This window comes from Carcharodon carcharias, chromosome 1 (assembly GCF_017639515.1).
Source record: "Carcharodon carcharias isolate sCarCar2 chromosome 1, sCarCar2.pri, whole genome shotgun sequence".
NCBI classification, from domain to species: domain Eukaryota; kingdom Metazoa; phylum Chordata; class Chondrichthyes; order Lamniformes; family Lamnidae; genus Carcharodon; species Carcharodon carcharias.
The window spans coordinates 17,895,384-17,915,552 of record NC_054467.1 but is presented as its reverse complement, the minus strand read 5'-3'; the positions used below and the strand labels follow the sequence as shown (position 1 = coordinate 17,915,552).

The 20,169-nt window shown below is 39.6% G+C and overlaps 2 protein-coding genes across 8 annotated transcripts in view; one reads left to right on the top strand and one right to left on the bottom strand.

Annotated features, from left to right (window-relative positions):
- hgsnat (heparan-alpha-glucosaminide N-acetyltransferase) overlaps positions 1–4,798 on the top strand; it is a 47,031-nt gene extending 42,233 nt beyond the window's left edge. For all 5 annotated transcript variants that reach the window (XM_041212150.1, XM_041212077.1, XM_041212294.1 and 2 more), the window contains one exon: positions 251–4,798. In XM_041212150.1, the coding sequence (XP_041068084.1) occupies positions 251–432 (182 nt within the window). In that variant the 3' untranslated portion in view covers positions 433–4,798. The remainder of the gene's footprint in view (positions 1–250) is intronic.
- Positions 4,799–8,978: 4,180 nt separating this feature from the next.
- Positions 8,979–20,169, bottom strand: part of LOC121281022 (SWI/SNF-related matrix-associated actin-dependent regulator of chromatin subfamily A member 5) — a 33,623-nt gene continuing 22,432 nt past the window's right edge. For 2 of the 3 annotated variants that reach the window (XM_041193594.1, XM_041193612.1), the window contains exons 13-23: positions 19,810–19,962; positions 18,664–18,796; positions 17,847–17,995; positions 16,571–16,888; positions 15,856–15,969; positions 14,674–14,796; positions 11,590–11,722; positions 11,296–11,414; positions 10,938–11,150; positions 10,655–10,765; positions 8,979–9,309 (exon numbers count right to left, since the gene is read on the bottom strand). In XM_041193594.1, the coding sequence (XP_041049528.1) occupies positions 9,244–9,309; positions 10,655–10,765; positions 10,938–11,150; positions 11,296–11,414; positions 11,590–11,722; positions 14,674–14,796; positions 15,856–15,969; positions 16,571–16,888; positions 17,847–17,995; positions 18,664–18,796; positions 19,810–19,962 (1,632 nt within the window). In that variant the 3' untranslated portion in view covers positions 8,979–9,243. The remainder of the gene's footprint in view (positions 9,310–10,654; positions 10,766–10,937; positions 11,151–11,295; positions 11,415–11,589; positions 11,723–14,673; positions 14,797–15,855; positions 15,970–16,570; positions 16,889–17,846; positions 17,996–18,663; positions 18,797–19,809; positions 19,963–20,169) is intronic. The other variant, XM_041193603.1, reaches the window with a different exon arrangement.

Here is a 20,169-nt window from a genome sequence, read left to right as displayed (position 1 = left end):
CTTCCTAAATTACCAGGGTAGTACGAGTCACAATTTGATTTACCATTGTTTCTCAGCTCGCCATTGTTATGATGTTTCAGGTCCAGTTATTTGATTGCCAGTCTTCATTGTAGGTTAACTGTCTAAACCCACTAGCTATCTGCATGGCAGCAGCTTGGCCCTACTATGGCTGGAACACTCTTCCGCCTGGACAGTTTGTAGAATTGAGGTGACCATTGACGATCATTTTTGTTTCCTCCAATCTCTTTAGGGATGAACTCCATTCTGCTCTACATTGGACACGAGGTGTTCGAACATTACTTTCCTTTCAGGTGGAAAATGCTCAACGACTATTCGCATGGCGAGCATTTAACCCAGAACCTCCTCGCTACCACCATCTGGGTTTTTATTTCTTACATTCTTTACAGGAAGAAAATATTTTGGAAAATTTGATCAGGAATTGAATTTTTTGACATATATTTTGAGTATATTTTTCTATGTGGGTCTAAAACGGACAAGATGTATTAACAGTAAAAACATAAATGCCTGCATCTTTTAATTTATCTCATGGCCAGTATACCAATGTTTGGATGACCAATTTCATTTAATCTTCTACCAAGCCCACTTGGTTGCAGATCACACAATTGATGTGTACCATCACCCCCAACAGGTTATATTTGAAATTGCATATAAGTGCTGTTTTACTCAAAGGGCTGTTGCACTAGCACTCTACACCTCTACCCTCTCATTATCCCACTACACTAGATCTCCACTCTTATAGCACCTCAATATTCTATCCTCTATTCTAACAGTCTGTCCCACACGTTATCACTAGTGTTCTGGTCTTATTTACTCAGTAAAATTACTCTTCAAATGATTTCAGGCAAAGCTTTGTCTAAAACTGTATTGTTGCTCCATCTCAGTGGATGTGAGGAAAGGGACTGTTAACTCTGATCAGCAGCTCTCCCATTGGCCATGAACTGGCAAAATCAGCTTGATGTGTTGAATGAGACTATCCTGATATAAGTTGTTGATAAGATGCCTCATGCATACACTTGCTTCCCAAGTTGCTGCGAGTGGGTGGTTTGAAATGGGAAGTGTAATGGGCTATCTTACCACTTGTGTATAAAGGTACTCGTATGGGATTATGTTGTCAGCTTTAAAAGTTTATTCAGATGCTCCTGACTGCTGAATTAGTGAAGGCTTCTGCAGGTGTCCCTCATCTAGTTGTGCTTACGACCTGTGTTTTCGAAGACTGCCTCCTCATTGTACTGCAGTCTGTGTCTGTCAGGGCTAGCTAGAATCCAGTTATAACAGTACAGCCATGCAAAGCCAAAGGATGTGCAGGCAGTGTCAGTGATTTGTTTTTCCCCTTGTCAGCTCAGTCAGACCTGTATAGAAACCCATTGCCAATATTGAATCTCCAAAAAACTAGAAATGCCATTCTCCCTGATCAGCTTGGCTTTTGTCTGCCCAATATGAATCTGGATGCATCCAAACACAGCTCAAGGACCTTGAAGTGTGTGGAGCGGAACTGCTAAAACCTGAGTTTAGCAGAGCAGGTTTCTGGTGAACCTCGTGCTGCTTTTCCAGCGAGGATCATCTTGTCCATTAGGACCTTGACCTGCAGGATTTCCCAAAGCCAAATGGGAAGGAAGCCAGTTGCTGGTGATGAGGCTGTCTCTCCTGATTCCGTTAGTTGACAAAGTTAGTTGGTCCATCAGATACAGCTCTGTGGAATACTATAGACATGTCTAGCCCAGTTGCCCCAATGCCAGGTCTGCCATGCAGGGTTGACTTGGTCCTGAACTCCTGTTGTCAGTTCATCTTGGAGTGTCGCAAACACACACAGATCCTGCTCCCCACTACCCCACCTTGGAGGTTACACAACTATTCTCCTCATCAGTAGCATGGTGAGCAACACAAATGCGTGAGAGAATTGAGACTACCCACTGGCCAGAGCACAAGAACGTGCCATAACCCATTGAATGGTGATTCCACCAGATGGAGATACAGCTTCTGCAACAACTGCTTAGCTTTCTAACCTCCGTGGTAGGACCCGAGCCCTGGATATCTCTCTGGTCTTGTTCCCAGCCTTCAGCTAATGCTTTCTAGTCAATGTCATTTCACGTTTTGAGTCTCTTCATGTCACTGCATCCACCTGCAGCATGGTGGTACCTGCAGGGCAGGAAGATTAGTGCCAGCCACCAGGAAGGTTTAGAAGTGCAATACCCAGAAGCAGGCTTACTGATCAATTGCTTAATCCAAATTGAAATTTGGCCGAAGTAAGTTAGATGCACAGGACTTCTACCTCTAATTTAGACCAGCACTATGGGCTTCTCTTGTTCAGTCCTGTGCAGTGTAGCTCACCTGTTGAAGTTATGATAGTGGACTTATAATTATTTAAACCCTTCTGGAAGCTGTAGGTAGTTGGGTGACCTCAAGCTAGCAATTAAATCAGGAAGTGTGCTGCTCTGGAAACAAAGCTTACAAGTTCATCTGTTTTGTTTAATAGTAATAAGATTGTAAAGAACCCAGTGCTGCATTATCCTGTGCTCAGGAGAGGATGGAAGATTTACTGTTTGAAAACTTCTTTGAAGTGAAATCGCTAACATCCAGCATTATTGGGTTCCATAAGTGTTGTTGAATTGGAAGGTCTTGCATTGTCTCAGATAATTTAACTTCTGATTATGTTTAACTTCTAATTTTGTGTTAACAGGGAAATTAAGTCAATGTGTTTTGACTTTTATTTAAAAACAGGATTCTGATTCTGTGTATAATGCAAAACAAAATTCTTCCTTCACATTGCACTGACAGTTTAAACTATCAGCTTTTGTTCTCTTCCACTTTGGAAGATTAAATACTCATTAATGTGTGAAGTTTCACTTTGACAGGTGTATTAATATTTTCTCCATCTGATAATTAGTTCAACCTTATCTTCATCCATTGGCTTAGTTGCATTCAGCCTTTTCCTGCCTTCTGTTGTTGGCTTCTTGTTTCAAAACTTGTAAACAAATCAATTTGTTGAAGTGACCATGACATCTATTTGCACCATCTTCTGAAGCTGGTCAATAAAACACGACTGGGTGGCTGAGCATCTTGCCACATTTTGAGCTTTAGTTTTGAATACAGCTCAGACTAAAGGATGCAAATCTCTTTAGTCTGACATGTAAAGGAAGGACCCTTTTGAGTTTTAGAGAGCGTGGATAGGCAAATCTCATTTCCTTCTAATTCATCATCTGCTGTCACTTAAGTTGAAAGTCTACTTGCAGACCACAAAGATGGTTGGTGTCAGAAATGGAAATATCCCACTATTGCAGAAGGTGAAGTGTTTGAGGATGTTGGGATAGATTGAAGGGAGCCTTGCTATCTAGGGCTGTACTTGACCTGCAAATTGATAATGGCACTAGGTGCCTCAAATGCAATGCTCCCTACTCCTCAATCTGTAGTCATGGGCAAAAGAATTCACCAAATCAAAACATAAGATTATTGAATACAGCAGAAGTTTTCTAATTCCAGCCATTTTCAGGACTGGCTTTGCAGTGTACATGGGTCCTGATGGTGACAGTTCAACTTATCATTCTTCTAAGGAAGATAGTCACTTTGAAATTACAATATATTGCAGTACCCTTCTCATTGTGGATGTTCAATTTTGACATTCTGTCTCTTGTGGGATTGAGTGCTGAGTGCCATCATTTATTTCCCCATTAGTTGGTATAGTTTATAAATTGATTGCAACCAAAAGGATCCAGTTCAATAAGACCGAAATCCAAGGAGCTTATTATATAAATTTAAAAGGTACAACTTCAAATAAAGGAATTCCTTAACAACTGCTTGTACTTGCACTGTGCCTTTATCCCAAGGTTTGACACCAAGCTACATATTAGGTTTTAGCTGGGACCTTTAAATGACTTGAGATTAAAATTAGGCAATGAGGCTACCCATTAATGTTGGAGAATATTCACTGCTAACATGAAATTAATTGTTTGGCAAATTTTTCTGTGCTTAATATAAAATGCTTTTAACTTTTACAGATTATTGGTTTGGTAGTCATTTCAAGCACATGTCACTTTTCAGTTACCTCATGGTCCTATCATGGATCTCAAACACACATTTTCAAGCTATTGGAAAATATTAAACTTATTTTAACTGCTCTCACGTTTTGAGAATTCCCATTGATGTTATAATTTTAAAATGCCTCAAGCCTGCTGCTTTTATGGTTGACTTCTGAATAGAGTGAGGTGCATTTTACTTCTGTATATCTGTGCTACCAGCCTCAGACTTGGAGAAGTATCTACAGCACCAGAACACTGTGCCCCACCTTAAACTCACTTTGGGTCACTCTTTCACCTCAGCAAAGCACTGATGGATTGTATGCTCCTTCAAGCTTATTTTTGGGATTGAACTTTCTGATTACTCATCATTTAGGTCTGAATCCTTTGTTTCTACAAAAGGGGCATGTAATGTTTTTAAAAAGTTTATTTGGCAATAAAAAATGTAAACATTTTGTACTCAAGTCTTTTTATACTCAATTTCTGGTTAATTACTAAAATATTCCTTTGTATAATTGTTTGTATACATTTGGTATCTAACTTTAGTTTAAATGGGATTTTACCTGAACAAAGGGATTTTAGTATTTTTTTTCAAGATATGTAAAACATTGGGATTCAGTCTGTTCCATTGGGGTTTGTGCTGCTGTAGCTCTATTTAGTTATAACCTTTGTACAGTAGAGCAATGCAGGATGATCCTTCATGTATTGATCTGTATCCCATTTAGGGAATGTCAGTATCACTAAGAATAAAGTTATGGTTATCAGTACACACGTCTATAGTTGTATCTTTACCAATGCAGCTTCCAAAATTAGTTCTCTTGCTGTTTTGTCCAGTCTATCTTAATTATATCCACTAGTCTTTAAAATGGAGATTACAGAGCTTTGCATGCTGTAAGTTACGTATATTCAACAGTATCAAAATGACAGTTCAACTTATCATTCTTCTAAGGAAGATAGTCACTTTGAAATTACAATATATTGCAGTACCCTTCTCATTGTGGATGTTCAATTTTGACATTCTGTCTCTTGTGGGATTGAGTGCCGAGTGCCATCATTTATTTCCCCATTAGTTGGTATAGTTTATAAATTGATTGCAACCAAAAGGATCCAGTTCAATAAGACCGAAATCCAAGGAGCTTATTATATAAATTTAAAAGGTACAACTTCAAATAAAGGAATTTCTTAACAACTGCTTGTACTTGCATTGTGCCTTTATCCCAAGGTTTGACACCAAACTACATATTAGGGCAGATGACCAATAGGTAAGTTTTAAGGAGCAGCTTAAAAGGAGGAAAGAGAGGTGGGGAGGTTTAGGGAGTTAAGGCATTGGCAGCTAAAGACTTGGTGGTGAAGTGTTTATAATGGGGGGATATTCAAGATGAGAATTGGAGGGATGCAGATATCTTGGAAGATTTTTGGTGAGGGAGGTGTTTTGAGAATAAGGTTGTCAATTTTAAAATCAGAATTGTTTAACAGGAGCCACTGCAGGTCAGTGAGCATGGGTGATAAGTGAATGAGACTTGGGGTGAAATAGGACAAGGGATTGGTTGAACTTAAATTTAGAGGTAATGGTGCAGTCATGGAAAGAGAAGCGATTGCAGGTAACTCTGGTGTTGGCCAGTTAGTGAAGAATGGAAGTGGGCATGTGTAGTCCCATCCAGCCAAATGACAGAGAGGATAGTGTGGCCAACCATGTCAAAGGGTGCAGTGAGGTCCAGAAGGATGAGGATTAGTGTTTCAAGGGATACCATATAACTTTCGATGAGCCATTTTAATATTATTGCAGAGATGTAAACCTGATTGAGGAGATTCAAACATGCAGTTCCAGGGAAGAGGAACATACAATTGAGTCAACATCTTCAAGGACATAAAAGAAAAAGGTTGAAGGGTTGGTGGTTTGCAAGGCAGAGGGATCAAGGGGTGTTTTTTGATGAAAGGAGGTGATGAAGACAGATTGAGGAGAGGGGGAACTATAACTGAGGAAAACCATTAAGATAAGCCAATAATGAAAGGGAAGTTGGGCAGTCAGCAGTTCGATCAGCCAGGATTAAAGGAACAGAGGTGGGTCTTGTTGGGAAGATGAGCTGAGAGAGTATGAGGGGAGATGAAAGAAACTAGAGAATGATGCAAATTCAGCGCTGGAGCAGAGGGAGCTTAAGAGGGTTTGTCCTGGTGGACTCAGGAAAGTGGTAGAGCTAGCTGATCTTGATGACTAAGCAATTCATGAATTCCTCACACTTGAAGGTGGAGGTGAGGGCTTAAGGGGTATGCAGTAGAGAAAGGAAGCTGGGTGTTTGCATTCTAAGATGATCCCTTAGCCATGGTGACCTAACACCTTCATCCATCAAAGCTCCATGTGGAACTCTCAACTCTACAGTGCCACCTCTTACAGAAGTGAGATTGGGTAGAAAACAAATAACATCTGTGGTACTTGGGAATATCCATAGACAGCAACAGCAGAGGAGGCCATTTGGCCCATTGTGTCCACACTGGTTATCCCTACGCTAATCTCATTTTCCAGCGCTTGGCCCATAGCCCTGGAGGCTATGCCAACACAAGTGAATATCTAAATAATACTAAAATGTTATGAGTTTGACTCAACCACCCTTTTCAGGCAGAGTTCTGGACTCCCATCACCCTCTGCGTAAAAACATTTTTCAACTCTCCTCTTAACCTTAAATCTATGTCCTCTGGTTATTGACCCCTCTACTAATGGAAAAAGGTGCCTTCCTATCTGCCCTCAATCTTGTACACCTTTATTAGGTCCCCTCCAAGGAAAACAACCCCAGCCTACCCAATCTTTCCTCATAGCTCAGAGACTCCAGCTCAGGCAGCATCCTGGTAAATCTCCTCTGCACCCTCCAGTGCAATCACGTCCTTCCTATAATGTGGTGACTAGAACTACCCGCAGTTCTTCAGTTGTGGCCTAAACAGCATGCTATACAGTTCCACCATAACCTCCCTGCTCCTGTATTCCATGCCTTGGCTAACAAAAGGCAACTAGCCCATATGCCACCTTAACCACCTTATCTACCTGCCCTGCTACTTTCAGGGATCTATGGATATGCATACCAAGGTCCCTCTGATCTTCAGTACTTTCCAGGGTCCTACCATTTATAGTGTAATTCCTTGCCTCATTAACCCTCCCCAAGTGCATTACACCTCAAACTTTTCCAGGTTGAATTCCATTTGCCACTGCTGTGCCCACCTGACCAATCCATTGATATCCTCCTGCAGTTTATGGCTATCCTCACTATTTGCCATCCTACCAATTTTTGTTTTGTGCATTAACTTCTTGATCATGCCCCCTACCTTTAAGTCCAAATCATGTACACCACAAACCGCAAAGGCCCCAGCACCAAGCCCTGCAGAACCCCACTGGAAATAGACATCCAGTCACAGAAGTCTACTATCACCCTCTGCTTCCTGCCTCTCAGCCAAATTTGGATTCAATGTGCCACTTTTCCTTCAATCCCACTGACTCTTACTTTCTTGACCAGTTTGCCGTGAGGGACCTTATCAAAGCCTTGCTAAAGTCCATGTAGACCACATCAAATGCAACATCCTCATCATGGTTACCTCAAAAAAAAATTCAATCAAATTTGTCAATCATGACCTTCCATTAACAAATCCATGCTGACCATCCCTGATTAATCCATGTCTCTCCAAGTGCAGATATATTCTGTCCCTCAATTCTTCTAGTAACTTCCCCAGCACCAAGGTTAGACTGACTACCCTATGAATTTCCCAGTCTATCTGTTCCTCCCTTTTCCAATAATGGGACATTAGCAGTCCTCTGGCACCTCACCTGTGGCCAGAGGGGATTTGAAAATTACTGCCAGGGCTCTTGATACCTCTTCCCTTGCCTCCCTCAACAGCCTGGGATACATCTCATCCAGGCCTATAGATTTATCCACTTTTAAGGCTGTTAAACCCGCTAGTACCTCCTCCCTCTCAATTTCACAGTCCTCCACCCTGATGTCTGCATTACCCTTTTCCATTGTGAAGACCGACGCAAAGTGTTCATTCAGGACCGCACCCACAGCTTCTGGGTCCACAAACACATTATCTCTTATGGTCCCTGGTTATTTTATAATGAATAGTGTTAAATAAGGTTCAAGTCTTTAGTCATTACTACTAGATACATTATCCAAAAACCAGACATTTTTGATATTCAGTTAAATGGCTGATGATGCGCCTGTGTTGCACATATCCAACACACCAGGCAGTGTACACATTGAGGCAGATGTCCACATGCAATATTGCATTGGCATCAAAAAGAGGCACCCAGGGCCTGTACCTCAGGGGCATTAATGTCTTTGCATCTATGATTAAGACACCTAATGCCAACTTTATGCTCCACCCTCCCTTTATACAATTGGTTTGCCCTGAATGAAACCATCAAGTATGAAAGCTTAAACAGTCTTTGAAGGGATCACTACTAACCTCTAGCAGAAAAGGTAAAAATACTTGCCTGAATACAAAACCAGGTGAAGGAGTGCAGTAAAAACATGGACCCCTGGTCACCTCCATTTCTGATTGCTACCTCTTCCTTCCTGGTCATTGACACCCCCATTTTCCAGGCCACTTGTATTCCAACACCTACCCGAGAGTCAGTAGCCTGAATTTAAAATGGCCATCTGTGAGCTGCCTGGTGGTATTCAGCAGGCATATGCAGTTTACTAGTCTGACATCCTGTCCAATTACAGGTCCCATATCCAAAATGCAGCAAAGCCCAAAATCCAGCACAGTCTTGGTCCCGAGTGTGCCAGATTTGACACTAGCTCTTCTACTTTCACTAGAGATGGTGAATATTCAACAGTACAGCCTCAGTAACAACATGATCAAGCATAATGCTATCTTGTGTTATCTAGTTGTAGAAACACTGGCAGTTCTAGTGGGAAATTAAACTAATAATTTAGAAAGAAAAACACATGACCTCCAGAAAACAGGACAAAGTTGTATTTGGCTCATATATAAAACTGAAGTGTAGAAATAATCCATGGATTTTAATGGAAGCCATTTTATTACATGGTAGAAAAAAATATTCAGCACAGCTGTTTAAAATTCAATAAACTCTAGACTACATTAATTCCTACTATTACAGTGGGAATGATGCTGTAATACCACGTACGAGTTGCTATCAAAGCTTTATACATCCTCAGTAGAACTGAAATACATTAACTATGCAGACATGATGAGCATAGACAATTCAAAGTTTTAGCTTCTTTTTTCGACCACGTCCATCTGGTGCTCCATCTGATTTACGTTTCTGTGCCTGAAACAAAGGGCATTATAAATAGAGCTCTGATTATTCCAAGTTACACGCTCAATTGCAAGTATATAACATAGGTTTGTTTAAAATAAAATATTTTGAAATGGTGGATGACAATTAATGAATATGAAGTCATTGGCGTTTAACCAATAAATAGATGCCCTGTACACCAAGTTGGGAGGGACAAAGTTTTTGAAGGGATGTACAAACATACAAATTTGGAGCAGGAGTTGGTCATTTGGCCTTGGAGCCTTCTCTGCCATTTGATAAGATCATGGCTGATCTGATTGTGGCCTCTATTTTCTTGTCTACCCCCATGCCCCTTGACTCCCTCATCAGTCAAGAATCTAACTCAGCCTTAAAAATGTTCGATCACCTTGCCTCCACTGCTCTGAGGAATAGAATTCCACAGCCTAATGACCTGAAAAAATGTGGAATACGGCGGTCAAATTGCCAAACTAGTAATTCAGAAACCTGAGCCACTAGTCCGTATAATCAAAGTTTAAATCCATCAAGGCAGTTTGAGAATTTAAAAAATAAAGTCTGGAAATCAATTGATATGAAGCTGTTGGATTGTCATCAAAAGCAAATGGGTTCACTAATACTCTTGGGGAAGGAAACCTACCAAGAATACAGTCTAGGCTCAGAGACTTCAATCCCACATCAGTTTGGTCCACCAAATGCTTTCTAGCATTTTTTTTACAATTTAAAAGAATCTTCAACTTTTGTCAAGGACAATATTTTTATAGGACATCAAAATCACTCTTCTACTCTTAGCTGGATAGGGCAGTGTACTAACAAGTCATCAAATCAAGGGTGAATCAGGTCCCACAAAGCCACACTCAATAAAACGAAGATGACAACCACTCCCCAGAACACAATCACCAAAATGTAACTTTATCATATTTTTTACACTTAACTCACTTAGTCCAACCATTTAATCAACACGCCAAGTTATAATCATGTTTACCAAGACTATTCCTACATCTCTTTTCAAAGCTTCTTCAATTTTACTATTTAATTTTGAAAAAAAATCTAAGGATTAGGAGTCAGATATGAGCCGTATTAAAGTGGTGCCCATGAATGGTGTAAATCATCATTTGTCAATTAGTTTGACAGTATCTTTAAGTCTCATGTTTGTTGAGTTTGTAAAGTTCAATGTAACTTTTTTTTAAACAAGTGTTCAGCACCAGCACTGTAAAGCAATCCCTTAACAATAGTCTCACCACAGCTCCAAAGTGGGGAAAAAGAATCACCAGACCAGTGTGAGATGAAGTAAAATTGGAGATTACATCTCAAGGTTATAAGTCCCTAGAGAAACTCAACATAATGATTAAGAAAAATTTACCGATGTAGTTTTTGGTCCACGCTTCTTTCTTTCTGCTTTCTCTTTTTCTTCAAGTTCCAAGTTTTCTCTTTCTATTAGAGTAATTAAAGTATTACATCGCCGCTGGAGCTCCTAAAAGTGTAAATGAAGCAAAAAATGGGTCTAATTCTTTGAAATACTGTAGCATTCAATCAAACATTTAGATATAAACTGGCTACTTTTAATGGGCTATTTAAAGCAGTAACAAATTTTTAATTGGGAAAAATCCATTAAGCCAAATCTCTTTGCAAAACAATCTGGTTACCATAGCAGTTCTTGACTTAAGGAACCAGTCGAATCTGAATTGTGGAGAGTTTCGAATGCATTGTCTAAGCTCATCGTAAACATTTTCTTTGTCAAACCCCAGCTTGTGCAGCATGCAGATCAGAAATCTGTCCTCCTCTTCTGTATAATTCTTCCCTTTATTTGTGCCGTATGCTATTCTCAGTTGGTGGAAAGGTGCTTTGTAACGGCCAATCTGTTCAAGGATAGAAAGTATTACTGTAGTAAACCAAGTCCAAGAGCAATAGTCCAGCTAATAAGCAAAATGGAGTGGAAATTATTTCTTCCATTAATATAGTTATATCTCCAGAAATAGAAATTGGAACCTATTTGAATATTACCTTTGTGTCTAGTGCTTTTTTAATGCTGATCCTCCTTTGGATTCTAGCTTCTCCCCTTTCTATTTGTGCCATAATTTTTTCAATGTCTTGGAGCTCATTACATCTTTCCCAGAACACAGCTAAGAAAAACAGTAGCCAGTCAGAGAATCTCCAATAACAGGTTCAGCCATAATAAAAAGTGAATGAGGTGGCAAGAATGACCAGAAAAAAACGAAAGTAAAATGCATACTTTCCAAAACAAAGTTGTCCGAAAATAGCAGATCTAACTTGTTAAATAAAGGCTGAAAACCTTACCAGAGTATTCAATCACTTCTTCAGGAATTTTCCCCTCTACTTCACGGGCAATATTTTCAATATCATCACGACCCCACTTTTCATTTGCCTTGATGAACTGATTAAAGTCTCTTTTTGTCCAGCTGGTAAATCCCTGTCAAACATTATTTTTGTTGTCAAATAGATGCACAACTACACAAGACAACAGCGACCAACTAAAGATAACAGAGAACTGCAGATTCCATGCAATGAAGTAATGGTGTAGGCACAATTTTGAGGCTTTTTAGCTTATAAAAAAATTCAATACTTGAGATATATAAATAATTTTCAGTAATACAATAATTTTCAATAGCTCGCTGGACACAGGAGAGGTGCCAGAGGACAGCCAATGTGGTACCGTATTCAAGAAGGGATAAAGCAGGGAACTACAGGCCAGTCAGTCTAACCTCAGTGGTGGGGAAACTATTGGAAGCAATTCTGAGGGGCAGAATTAATCTACACTTGGAGAGGCAGGGATTAATCAAGAACAGTCAGCATGGTTTTGTTAAGGGGAGGTCATGTCTGACCAATTTGATTGAATTTTTCGAAGAGGTGACCAGGTGTATAGATAAGGGCAATGCATTTGACTTGGTCTACTTGGACTTCAGCAAGGCTTTGATAAGGACCCACATGGGAGACTGATAACGAAGTTATCAATTCTGGGATCCAAGGCAATTTGGCAAATTGGGTCCAAAATTGGCTGAGTGGCAGGAAGCAGAGGGTGATGGTCAAGGGGTGTTTTTGTGACTGGATGCCTGTGTCCAATGGGTCCCTTGCTGTTTGTGGTACGTATAAACAATTTCGACTTGAATGTAGGAGGGTTGATCAGTAAGTTCACGGATGACACGAAAATTGGTGGGGTGGTAAATAGTGAGGATAGCCTTGGATTACAGGAGGATATGGACGGGCTGGTCAGATGGGCTGACCAGTGGCAAATGGAATTTAATCTGGATAAGTGTGAGGTGATGAACTTGGGAAGGACAAACAAGGCATGGGAATACACGATGAATGGTTGGACCCAGGGGAGTACTGAGGATCAGAGGGACCTTGGTATGCATGTCCATCGGTCCATTAAAGTAGCGGGACAGGTAGATAAGGTGGTTAAGGTAGCATATGGGATACTTGCCTTTATTAGCTGAGGTATAGACTATAACTGTGTAAAACTATAAGGCCACAGCTAGAGTACTGCATGCAGTTCGGGAATCCGCGTTATAAGAAGGACATGATTGCACTAGAGAGTGCAGAGGAGATTTACCAGGATGTTGCCTGGGGTGGAGAGTTTTAGAGGAGAGTTTGGATAGACTGGGGTTATTTTCCCTGGGTATTTTCCCTGGAGCAGAGAAGATTGAGGGAGAACATGATTGAGATGTATAGAATTATGAGGGGCACAGATAGGGTAGACAGAAATGAACTTTTCCCCTTGGTGAGGGAATCAATAACAAGGGGGCATAAATTTAAGGTAAGGGGCAGGAGGTTTAGAGGGGATGTGAGGAAGAATTTTTTCATCCAGAGGGTGGTGGGAATCTGGAACTCACTGCCTGAAAGGGTGGTAGAAGCAGAAACCCTCATAACATTTAATAAATATTTGGATGTGCACTTGCCATGCCGTGGCATACAAGGCTATGGGCCTAGTGCTGGAAAATGAGATTAGAATGGTTAGGTACTTGTTGAACCGGCACAGACCAATGGGCCGAAGGGCCCTTTTCTGTGCTGAAGACCTCTATGACAAATATGGATGCAATGATGTCATGATCTGTTTTATTAACTTTAGTTGAGGGATAAATACTGGCAGGATGCCAGGATAAATCCACTGCTCTGCTTCCAATATTGCCACGGGATTTTTGGCTTCGTACAAGGCAGGCGAGATGTCGATACAACATCTCATCCAGAAGGTAGTACTCTGACAGAGGTTATGCACTCAGCACCACCTTTTCAAGGGCAATTAGGAACGGACAATAAACACTGGCCTAGCCAGCGACGCTCATGTCCCATGAACGAATAAATACATTTTTAAAAAAATCAAGATGACTCAGGAGCAAGACTGCTAGCAATGAACCAATGAGCTTTGTTCCAATATAGCAAAAAAAGTCAACTTCTCATTTTTAAATATATAATTAAATAGTTTCGCAAGTTAGTGCTGAATGTGTCTCAGTGCTCATATCCTGAAACATTAGCTTCCAAAATTTCCAGGGATGAAATATTAGAATCTGAATATGGAAAACACAATCATGTTTTGAAGTTACACCAAAACAGGAAATAGTTTCAAAATTTAACTTCTAACCATTAAATTGCAACTGAGCCTCAGTTTCACAAAAGCCGGGCAATTATTCAAGATACTGATGAGTTCAGACAAAAGGTGTTGACCTGAAATGTTAACTTGTTTTTCTCTTCACAGGTGCTGCCTGACCAGTTGAGGTGTTCCCACTTTTTCTGTTTATTCTGCATTGACTGTATTTTGCGATTGTTAAAGCAATTCATACCAGATGTTCAGTGAGATTCTGCTGTTGATATTATAGAATGTATAGCACAGAAATAGGTCAATGAGCCCAACAGATCCATGCCAGTGTTTATGCTCCACAGGAGCCTCCTCCAACCCTTCTTCACAGTATTACCTTCTATTCCTTTCTCCCATTATCTAGCTTCCCCTTAAATGCATCTATACCTCAAGTTCTCCTTGTGGTAGTGAATTCCACATTCGAACCATTCTCTGGGTAAAATAAAAGTGTTTCCCCAGAATTCCCTATTGGATTTATTATTGTCCCATAATTACATTGTTTATTTTGGCCTCTCCCATAAGTGGAAATATTTCTTTAAGCCTACTTTAACAAATCTTTTCAGAATCTGAAAGATCTCTATCAAGTCACCTTTCAGCTTTCTCTTTAATAGAGAAAAGAGCTCTAAGCCTGTTTGGTCTTACGTGATAGAATTTAAGAACCGAGAGCTCCAATGCACCTTTATATCCTTTTTATAATAAGGAGAAGAGAAACATGTACAGTTGTATTCCAAGGTGAGGTCTAAGCAAAGTTCTACTGGAGATCCCACCATTTACAGAAATAGCAACATTACCTGTGTCAACAGCTTCTCTTTTTCTTCAAGCTCATCATCATTTAGGGGTTCGGCCTCATCAATTTTGCACTGTTCTCCTTTCTGCACTTGAGCTGAATTTGGTAGATCAGGATTACGTGGCACCTATAGTGAAATCCATAAATTTTAAATGACGGCTGGGTTCTGTGTTTCTTCATCCCTGGCCCAGAGCTCAATTCAATTCAATTCACAATAAACCAACATTGCTGGGCATTTGCAAGATAAACAGATTCAAGGATTACAAATGGCCGATGTTCCAATGGCAGATTCACTGTTCTTCTTGAGACACATTTTTAAATTGGGAAATCCAAAGTACTTGTACACATAAATGGGCCATTTTGGCCCATCTAGTCCATGTCAGCATTTACCCTCCACATGGCAAATAGTTCCAATGGCATTTACCATCCAGTTTCTCACAACTTTAATCTTAATCCAATCTAGTGTTCAATGTTCACAAATACTGCCTCAATAAACCCTGTAAGTAAATTCAACAGCCTCAACTCTGCAAATAAGTTTCCCTTGCTTTCTCTAGATCTTTTGCACAACAGCTTTTAATATTCAGGTAAATTTTTCATGAGTAAACAACTAGTACATTCAAAGGGGGTGAGGGTAAACGAGGGAAGGAGTAAGAAAAAGAGGAGGAAGTGACAGAGGACCAGCCACATTAGGCCAACCTCGTGACCCTCCTAGTGGCCATTTATAGAAGAGTGAGCACTGGACGATGCCATGGGCTCAAATCAAAACTGATTGTCTTCAAAACACTGGTGCCTTGTTGCTAGAGGCCGGTGGCTATTGTAATATGGGTTCTTTCAATGCCTCAGTGATAAGGTCTTGAGACCTGTATATTTAAACATAAACTATTTACAGATCCCAGGTTACTATCATGCATGTTGCTGTTACCTCCACGCAGATTGGCTCCAGAATGTTCTCTCTGGACTATTACCACATGATTCTATGAATCATACCGTGGGCGGGGCTATTCTCCAGTCCCACGTTAACCTTTGCTCTGCCGAGCACCTTTACATTACAATGGCATACAGGCACATACCACAACAGTGACTTACTTTCATCACTCTTCCATGGTCAAATAGTAGTACTAGTATAAAACTTAGAGGCTTTGTTCTAGCTAATTCAGAAATACCAATTTCCAGACAAACACCTTACCTTGTAACCAATGGTTTTTCTGTAATACAGGATTTCTTTCTCTAGCAGTTCAAATAGTCGAGGGGGAAAGAATTGGAAGTCTTGAATATTGGGCTGCTTTGGCGGTCGAGGAGCCTAGGCAGATTAAAAAAAAAAGCATCAAAGCTAAATTTCTACAAGCAAAGAATAGCCAGGACCACGTGAGAACAAAAGATGTGTAACAAGGCTTTTGTTGACCTTTGTTGTTATGTTTTCTTTAAGGTATTTAATCTAATCACCTTGTGTCTGAATATGGGAAACATTCTAGACGGTACTTGTCTCAAACATAAGTTTTAATGAGCCCAGAAGCATTTTTTCTCATCCTTTTTGCTCAGAACAGAAAGGACACTGATTATAGAATATTTTCAGATCAATGTAAAGAATTGTTTTGTGTTGGTCCTTTTTACAGATTATGATTGCTTTCTGTTCAACTGTATGCTGGTACTTGGGAGAATGTGTACATGCTAGTCTTCTGAATAATCAGCAATAATTTCTAAAATACAAAAACTGTAAAATTCTTCAAGTTGAAACAGTACTGATAAGCTTGTTGGAATGCAATACTGAGCTCAATTTATGTTTCAGTAACTGCAGTCTTATATGTCCAATCATACACAAAAAAAAAATCAGCGACCTCAACTAGTGCAAAATGCAGGAGGAAATGAAAACATCTCATTGTAAATGCCTAATCCAAACTTACTTTGGGTGCTTTGGGCTCACTGACACGAAGGGCCTCTCGGAAATAAGCATCAACAGCATAGTTTGCTTTACGTTCTCGTTTGGGGGGTTCGATCCATTCAGTTAGCGCCAACTGTGGATAAAGCAACTTTTCACTAAATCCATTTTTAAAACTATATAATATATATAAAATTAAATAGCCATCCAAAGCCAAACTTACCTTTTGCTTCTCCCTATAGTCCTCACCTTCGAAGTTGTACACACTGACCTCTGTTTCCATTGTGAAGTTTCTCAGTGAACCTTCACCCATATTTGAGAGCTTTTCTGTTAGCTCCGCTGTCTGCAGATAAAACAGAACGAGGGGATGTCACTGTTTGAAAGGTGATTGTTAATAAATACAACATCACAGGATGGGGTCCTTGTATATTTTTTTTGGGGGGGGGGGGGGGGAACAACAAAAAAATCATCCAACATCCAGAAACAAAACCCAAGGTGTTTAAGATGCATAAGGTTTGCAAGATCTTAGTACAGTGGGCATTTATATCCCACAAGTGGGCTGACAAAGTTTTATCTCGACTTGTGTTCCGCACATAGTATTGGTTCATATCCCACAGGGCTTCAGCAGTTGGGATAGAGTTGCATTTAAAACTAAGGAGTTTTTAAATAATGGAATTTTAGTTTAGCTTTAGGCAGAGTAATTCTTATGATGTTGAAAACTAGTTCCAGTGATGTGAAGTTACTTGCTTAGCAGGAAAGACATTGATGTATAAAGCCCATGACAACCATTTCAGAATACAGATTTATACTTCAGCGTTAGTTACCAGCTAAAAACTCTATATTATTATTGTAAGATTGATTCAATGGTCCCAACTTCACAAAGACTTATGAATTCATTTGAATTGTTTTGCAAAACCCACAGTGAAGCCATATTTACAAAAAAAAACTTACCACAAAAGCAATAACTGAAACAATCATTTTGCCATAACACAAGCAATTCAAAAGCTGAATTTAAGGGTTTCTTCACTCTAACTGTTTAAACCCAAGTCCTCCCCTCTTGGCCCAATGACAACAGTAAAAAAGACTGTATAAAAACATCACAGTACAATACGTTTAATGTAATTAGCTTTTGATACTCAGTTTTCAGAACTTTATGAAGACGTAGATTAGGTGACACTTATTGTGCTTATGGAAATATTGCATTATAAGAACAGTATTGAACAAGTAAGCCAAGGAGTCACAGGATTGAAATAGCAAAACAAGGTGTTCCCCCCCAACCTTTCCAGGCATGTTGGTTTTACCTTTCTTTCACCCCTCTCTAATATAGCATCGATATCTTCATCAGTAATGTCACTCTCTTTAGAGGCAAACACGTGGGTAGCACCATGACGAATCATCTGCAACATTTCATCTTTCCCCAGCTTATTGAGATTCTGATCGACTAACCTTCCTAAAAGAATTCAGTTTCACAATTAACAAATCTGCTCATTGATGTGAACTTGACGGCAATGCAAGAGACACAAATTCACACAATAAACAACAGATACACAAGGCTATAAAGTGAAAATTATTGAGCCCAGTTTGTTGCACAGGATACTTTTACTGGCTGTTCACATTCTATTCTGTGGAAGATTGCACAGAGAGTGGTGTGTCTTTTTTGCATAGTTTAGGACCATTTCAACAAAAAGTAGGAATATGAATGCCAAATGACAATTCCAGGTTCCTTTAGGTAGTAGGTCTTGGTCTATTTTAATGAAATTCATAAAATAAACACCAGCAATTAGAGAAGTTAGCTGTCAAAATATTGAAGTTTAATTTTAAAATATTTTGAGATATTTGAAACTGAAAACGGTAGTGAGATAGTATCCAATACATTCACAATCTCAAGCACAAAAGTTTTATTATCTGTGCCATACTTCTGGCTGAATCAGAGAAGAATGCAAGATAAAATTGTGGAGCGAAAGCTCGGGATGATTGGCACTTTTCTTGGCACCCCAAATTTCTAGTTATGCCATTTAAAATTAATGCCTCAAAGCACTAAAATATACAATGGGACCACTGTTCTACCCTCCCCTATGCAGTTACCCACCAAAAGAAACAACCAACTTCAACACCCACCTTGCTGAATTACAATAGAGTCCAGTCTAAGTTTCATTTCAGCACGTTCCACTATCCTTTCCTCTACAGTGTTGTCAGTTATAAATCGGAATACTCTGACTACTTTTGTTTGACCAATTCTGTGGGCTCGATCCTAAAGAAAGGAATCAAATTAAGTTATACGGCAGATCCACATCATCAAATGACAATTTCAAATAACATTCCTCTATGTGCAGCAGTAAAAATAGCACAGTACCTTATGGAAAACATTGTTTTGATAATAAGACATAAGAACTTCAAACAAGGTTTTTGTTTCAACCCTGATAAACAAAACCGTAAAACTTTAATGCAGGGGTAGCAGATAAAGCAACTCCCTAGATATCTCCAAGCTGATCGATAACTAGCAAAAGTATAATGGCTATCTCCTGTGGTGGTGTGTGTGTGTATGCAGGTGTGGAGATCAAAAGCAGCACGCATATTTATTTAATTAATTGTCAAGTGCATTTATTATAATAATTGGCAGGTGGGTCAATGAAGCAATTGAGCATTGAGCAGCTTGTCAGTTCAGTCCATGGTTGTGGTTGTGTACTGGAGTCATGCACTAACAGGTGCTCCTCCCTGAAGGACATTAGTGAATCACCTGGACAATTGGTAGCCCTGCTCTTTTTGCTGCTAGCTATAAAATTTAATTCAAACTTCACAATTGAATGGGATTTGAACTCAAAAGCTCTTTTACACTAAGAGATCACAAAGCACCTATTAAAATCAGTGGATAGTTGCTCTGCGGAAAATAGAACCACAGAAGCCAGTTCCCTATAGTGACACCGTAACTTAAAAAATTTATTTTCAAACTCTCAGTTGCAGTTGGAATATAATTGGTGAGGAGAAACAGAATGCCCTAACAGCTCAAATCACACCAGCTCAATTCTGGAAACAACAGCATATTCCATTCAATACAACAGAAGCAAACAGAAGATATTTGCTTAAATATTTCGGTAGAGCAGAGTTTTAAAGAAACCATGTGAGCAACACATGGAAGATTTGAGGGGGTGGCGGTGGCAGTTAACGCTGTATTATTAGTGCACTCGGATGTTAAAGCCAAACATGAAAGTTATATATTCAGATCAACAGTACGTGGTTTTCAGAACACAAATAACTATTACTTACCATAGCCTGGAGGTCAACCTGAGGGTTCCAGTCAGAGTCATACAGGATTACTACATCTGCTGTAGCTAGATTTATACCAAGACCCCCAGCACGTGTGCTTAGCATGAAGATAAACTTTGAGCTCCCAGGAGAATTGAAAGCAGAAATAGAATCCTTGAAGGACAAGAGAGAAAAGTTAAGCCAGTCTTGTACAAAGGATTGAGAACAATCTTTTTACTAATTGCTGGGAAGTTCCATTTAAAAAAAATACAAATAGATGCTAGGTTCAAATTGAATATTCACGTTTCTTGTTTGAAAACTAGAATCAGTTTTGTAACTTAAGTCTAGTATTCTTACAAAGATAATAGAGCCTCAGATCAA